We start from the raw sequence: 5,867 nt of genomic DNA, 5'->3' as shown, positions 1-5,867 counted from the left end.
ACCTTTGGTCACACTCCCTTTATGTTTTAGACATACACCTCTTCAGGACTTGCTAATAAAATTTAGCAAGAAAATGTGGGTGCGTCATCACTAGCATTTTCATCCAATATCCAAATCTACAAGCAAATACAGGGCACTTCAGAACTTCAAAAAAAATCACTGGTACCTTTAAAGTAACATCTAGCTTTAACACAGGTGTCCAGTAACACTGAGCTGGAACAGATAAAAAATGAAGGTAATACAGCTAAGATTAGGCTCCACTGCCAGTCAGATAAGTATGCACCATCAGAGTACACTTTTGGAGAGATGGAATGCAATGGGGAAGAGTTTCTTTTCAGTTAAAGTTAGTCTTCCGTAAATGCTTATTAGGAATTTCTATAGCACTGACTTGAAGAGGCCAAGACCCACCAACAATTCCTGCTTGGATAGCTACGCCCATTACAACTGCTAGATCAGGATCTACAGAGATGTTAGGTTCCTTTCCAAAGAAATCCTGAATAACTTTCCGTACTTGAGGAATCCGGGTGGAGCCTCCAACTAACACAATTTCATCCACTTCTGCTTTGTGTAGGTGGCCTTCCTTCAACACTTGTTCAATGGGCACAAGAATCTTCTCAAAAAGGTCCTCATTTAACATCTCAAATAGCTTCCTAGAGATTTCTGTTTCAAACACAACTTTAACAAAGTTGTTCTCTACTTTTGAAGTGTCTCCAAGATCTTTCAGATCTTTTTTTTGTGAAGGCTTGCCTTTTAGCACAGTGGTTTTTACCTCACCTTCTGGAATTTCTTTTGTAAGCTTCCTTTCTGGCATAGTCAACAACACCCTCAGTGTAGCTGCCTCATGAACAGTCAGATTTAATTTAACCGCTTCCACAGCCTGTCTGAGGCGATGTATTTCTTCTTTTCTTGTTGGCAGAGAACCATACATTTGATGAAGCTGATCATATAAATACAGCATCAACCTCTGATTAAAATCCTGTCCTCCAAGTTTGTTGTTACCTGAAACATCAGAATAGAACGCATCAGACACATCACCTGCAAAGCTTCAGAAAGCAGCACACATCTCTTTTACTGGGAGACAGTGCTCAAGGGCCAGAACAGTGACACTAGGACCATAAGCATAGCCCAAGAGAATCACAGAATCGCTAAGGTTGGAAGGGACCATAAATAGACATAATCGCTATCCACTGAAGAACACATGATGGACAGTAATTTCCAGGCTTTTATTTATAGTAACTATTTCAGCATCTACCCCCCTCGATGTTTTTCCCCTGGAATTGCTCTGCTACACTGTAACAGAAAAAAAAGCAGTGGTTGTTAACTCAGAGGTATTCTCTACAGAAGAAAACATGTAACAATACATTTCTAGCTGTAACCCTGTAACTGAAGTGCAATCTTTCACAGCGAATTGCTTTTCCAGATAAAATTCCCAGTTTCAAACTTCACTCTCCGCCCAGAATGTTTTTTTTTTCCTCTTAGCACTTCCAGAGCACAGTTTATTGTGATTATTGTTTTAACAGTTTCAAGGTATCCAACATCTTCATGCAACCACACAGAAACCTACATGCTACTGAAGTATATGTATATACCCTGCTGAAAGCTGAAGAAAGTGATAAAACACAAGCAGTGAACTTCAAGCACTATTAACAGATACATCTTATATTAGCCTTCAGAGAGAAAGACAGAGGGGAAAAAAAAAAAGTATAATGTATAACCAATGTCTACTGAAAGATTATTCTTGCATCATGTTTTCCAAACCTTTCAAACAATTGTTCGTGATTTCCATTCAACAGAATTTAAAAAAAAGGCCTGCAGATTTTCCTGTGTGTTGAACAATACCCTCAACATTTCCACCGTTTTGTTTTCACTGAAACCAGGAATTCCCTTAGTGGGCCTCCATCTAAATAAATCAGAATGAAGCTGCTGAATATTTCTTGCTGTTCCACTCTACTGGACTGAGCAGCAGCTCACATCAAAACTGGTTTATTGACGGCAATGCAGACAGTTTGCACGGCATCTCTGACCTGCCTGAATCCAGGTCATCTGAAAAGCAGTTGTGCGTTCACTACAGTTTTACTAAACATTGCTGCCAGAATGCTTTGCCGAGTGGTGACTCACTTTGGCACATATGTACCACAAAACTTCCATGCGTGGAACGGCACGCATGTTCCCAAACCCTGCCCAACTGAGCTGGACCCAAACGCAAGGCTAGTCACTGATTTGGCAAATAGTGCCAGTTTGGACAAAGGTAATAGGAAGATGTGTAACACTCCCAGCCCTCAAAAGTCCAGTCAAAGTAATTGTAATACGCACCATCACTTTTATTAGTCATCACAAAAGTTAGCAGCCATGGATAAAATGAAACCACAACTTATTACTTGTGAAGTCAGCCAAAACCTGTGAATTTATCTTAACCGTCGAAACCAGTCACAAACCTAATTTTGCAGGAAAGGCAGCTGAGAACACATTTGGAGAATACTTTGTGACAAGGCTGGTATGTTTTAAAAAGCCCCTCTAATGGTGACTTTAGGTGAACCTTTCCTTTCCCCCCACTCCTTGAGAAAGGAAAGCATTGCATTTTTCTCACCTGCCATGGCTCGTGTGAGGAACATCCCTCCCTGCTTGTTCAACAGAGACACATCCAAAGTTCCTCCACCCAAATCCACCACCAGAACATTAAACACATCAGCTTTGTGGAGTCCATAAGCCATAGCTGCAGCTGTGGGTTCATTGATTACTCGCAGAATTTCTAGCCCTAAGAAAAGCAAAGAAACCAAGCAACAGTCAGGTACACTTATGAAGACTGCAGTTCTCACATCATAATGACATTTTGAATTAGTTGATTGGAGTTTTTTTTAAACCAAACTTACCTCAAGTAAAATGTCAGATCTAAAGGAAATAGTTTTCTAAGCAGTCATAGTCAATGAACTCTTCTTTATTTATGCCTAATGTAGTATACTTCAGTGTCAGGGTGAAGTCATGAACCATGATTTGCCCAAACACATTTCTTCCAGAGAAACCTTGCTAAGGAGACTTATTTAACACCTTCTATTTCTGTTTAAATTATTGTCCAAGGATGCTCTGTATAGTCTTTTTATTTGGAGATTACCAAAATGACTAATTTCCCTGAAGTAAAACTCACTTTTTCTAGCTATCTATGTTTGCATCAGTCAACTGCACCTGCCAGTACCCAAGAGTTCTCTGCTGTTCCTCACAATTGTTAATGGTCTGTCAAAAAAAATATTAAATTCATTCTAAGAATCTCTGTCACTGATTCACTTTTTCTATACCCTCCCCAGACTTCACTGTTAGTGACATAGACCTGAAGGTTTCACAGAAAAATGCTGGAATAAAGAGACATCACCTGCAAGGTTAGCTGCCTTAATGGTAGAATTCCGTTGCCTTTCATCAAACTCTGCTGGCACAGAGATGACCGCCTTCGAAATGGGCATGCCAAGATTGTCTTCTGCCATTCTCTTCAATTTCAGTAGCAGTTGAGAGCCAATATGCTCTGGAGTAATACGAAAGGTTTCATTAGTTGTCACAGAAAATTCGGCTGATCCATTGTTGTTGAAAATCTAGGCAGAAAAAGCAACACAACCCAGAGGTGAGAAGTCTTTTTCTTATGCCCTCCCACCAAATATTTTATTTGCATATAGTCTGCTTATTTTGGAAAAATAGGAATGTGCTTTTGCCACTTTCTGAATCATTTTTATTCCTTGACTACAAGTATTACGCAAAACAAGCCACTTAAGGGGTCCGAGTATATCCAAAGTAGAAACACCCACTGTGCCCAGATAAGACACATTAAAAAAAAAAAGTTAAGACCTAGCAACTGTGTAATCAACTTCAACACCACATTCAAAGATAAAAGTAATGCTTTTTAATCATTAGGTTTACCCTACTGATAAAGTTTCCCATGGAGTCTAATTTCTGAAAGAAGGCAAACAGGTTGGTGGTACTGGAACAGTTTCGCTTAACAAGTAAAGAATTCAAAGAGTGCTTGCAGTACCTGAAAATTTGTCTCTCTTCAGCAAATACTGCACCATGCTAAATTAATGCAATAGTTTTTTTAGAAAGCAGCTCTTGAGATTTGCTGCTAGTCAAGTAACCACTAGAAAAGTACTAGGGAAAAAATGCACTGGGACAGAGACGACTTTTTTTTTTTTTAAATCTCAGGCAAAAAGTGAAGTTTCAGCAAAGCACAGTTAGAATTTAAAATTGGAATTCATACTTGAAGAGAAGGGGCTGGAAGGTTACCCAGAAACACATTTCACAGTAGAGGACAGGGCCCTCTGGAAAATCACTATCAGCTCTCACGCAGAGGTACGAGACTTCCACAACCGTTTCCTCCTCCCCTCTCTGGATACCTCTTACGGTTTTCAGGCATATCAGATTTAGATAAATGACTCAAGGTCATACAAGGCGGTCACCTACTGTTTATAGTAGGCGAACATGTTTAGAGCGTCCTATAGCTTACTGCTTGGAGAGAACTGAAGAAGATGGCTACTTACCTTAAAGGGATACCTGCTACTTTCACTTTTCAGTTCTTCTGAAGTGAAGACTTTCCCAATGAATCTTTTTGCATCATATATGGTGTTCTGAGGATTTGAATCAGCTAGTTCTAGGCCATCATATCCTACATACACATCTCTGTCTGTGAAAGAGACTATACTTGGTATGCTGTTGTGCCCATTTTCATCTGCAATAACCTTCACCTGCCCTGTTCCAGGAAGAAAGACACCAACCGAGCAGTAAGTCGTGCCAAGGTCAATCCCAATTACTTTCGGTGTAGGCATCGGTAAATACTGCTGTGCTAGATAGCCAGCTAACAAGAGAGCCAGAATAGCCGAACCTGAAAAACAGATTTTTAAAAAATAGGGTTAGAGTATCTACTGCTGCAAACTTAGAAATCAATGCAAATTACACAGTATTATACCTTACAAATCATGCAGTTTTATTGCATGCTCTGAAGCCTGTTCAGCTACCTAATTAGTTTTCAATTTCTTCAAAGGTCACCAGCAAGTTCAGGTCTCCTAATTCAACAAAAAGAATCAAGTGTCTTAGGCATTAAATACTAAACTGATCTAAAAAAGCCCAAGAGGTACAGCAAAGCCAAAAATACCACTACCCTGTAATAATTCTTTTTCTCTCTGCAAGGTACTTCAAAAATCTAGGCTAATTAGTATTTTGGGGAGAATTGCCTATGAATGACCCCTAAGGGACATCTACTTAATGAGACTGCACAAAATCATAGTGAAATGACAAACTCCCAATTCCAACATCTCCTCCAACTTCACTGGAAGTACAAAAATACGGAGATGCAAAACGATGCTAACCCCTCCTATTTCAGTCATAGCTCTCAAAGGAGCATCTTAACCCCTCCCATTTAAGTCATAGCTCTCAAAGGAGCATCTTCCCACACCTCTAAATCTTTTCTACACCTTGAAATCAAAGGGTAGAGTCGTTTAAGTGCAGAGCTGTGGTGTTATTTTTTTAATTTTACACATAATCAACAGATTAAAGCAAGAAACACAGAAATCTAACATAAAGCAATGCCTCTGAGGAGAGGAAAAAAAAAAAAAGCACCAACAAACAAAATGTCAAGAAGAAATCTAAATAGCTTAAGTTTCAGAGTGGATAAGCTGTTTTCCCCAGCACGGCAGGGTGGTCACAAGTGTGCCTGAAACAGACTACCGAGGAAGAACAGGTTTACTTTTGGCCGTGAATCCCCCAAGGCACTTCTTAGCCATACGCCACTGAGAGCTTCCGCTTTCCAAACAGAGGAACACACCGAACACGCCACAGAAAGCCATGCCACCCTGACGAGCCAGTCCAGGGGGATGACGCTGGCAGAAGGCCTGGGA

At 40.0% G+C, this 5,867-nt stretch overlaps 1 protein-coding gene across 1 annotated transcript in view; it reads right to left on the bottom strand.

Annotated features, from left to right (window-relative positions):
* Window positions 1-225: 225 nt before the first annotated feature.
* Window positions 226-5,867, bottom strand: part of HSPA13 (heat shock protein 70kDa family, member 13) — a 6,476-nt gene continuing 834 nt past the window's right edge. Inside the window, exons 2-6 of the mRNA XM_009883869.1 lie at window positions 5,717-5,861; window positions 4,515-4,855; window positions 3,365-3,578; window positions 2,588-2,755; window positions 226-999 (exon numbers count right to left, since the gene is read on the bottom strand). Of these exons, the coding sequence (XP_009882171.1) occupies window positions 335-999; window positions 2,588-2,755; window positions 3,365-3,578; window positions 4,515-4,855; window positions 5,717-5,861 (1,533 nt within the window). The 3' untranslated portion in view covers window positions 226-334. The remainder of the gene's footprint in view (window positions 1,000-2,587; window positions 2,756-3,364; window positions 3,579-4,514; window positions 4,856-5,716; window positions 5,862-5,867) is intronic.

Source organism: Charadrius vociferus, unplaced genomic scaffold (genome assembly GCF_000708025.1).
Source record: "Charadrius vociferus isolate BGI_N301 unplaced genomic scaffold, ASM70802v2 scaffold414, whole genome shotgun sequence".
NCBI classification, from domain to species: domain Eukaryota; kingdom Metazoa; phylum Chordata; class Aves; order Charadriiformes; family Charadriidae; genus Charadrius; species Charadrius vociferus.
The sequence above is the reverse complement of the archived record's forward strand: the minus strand, read 5'-3'. Positions and strand labels throughout refer to the sequence as shown.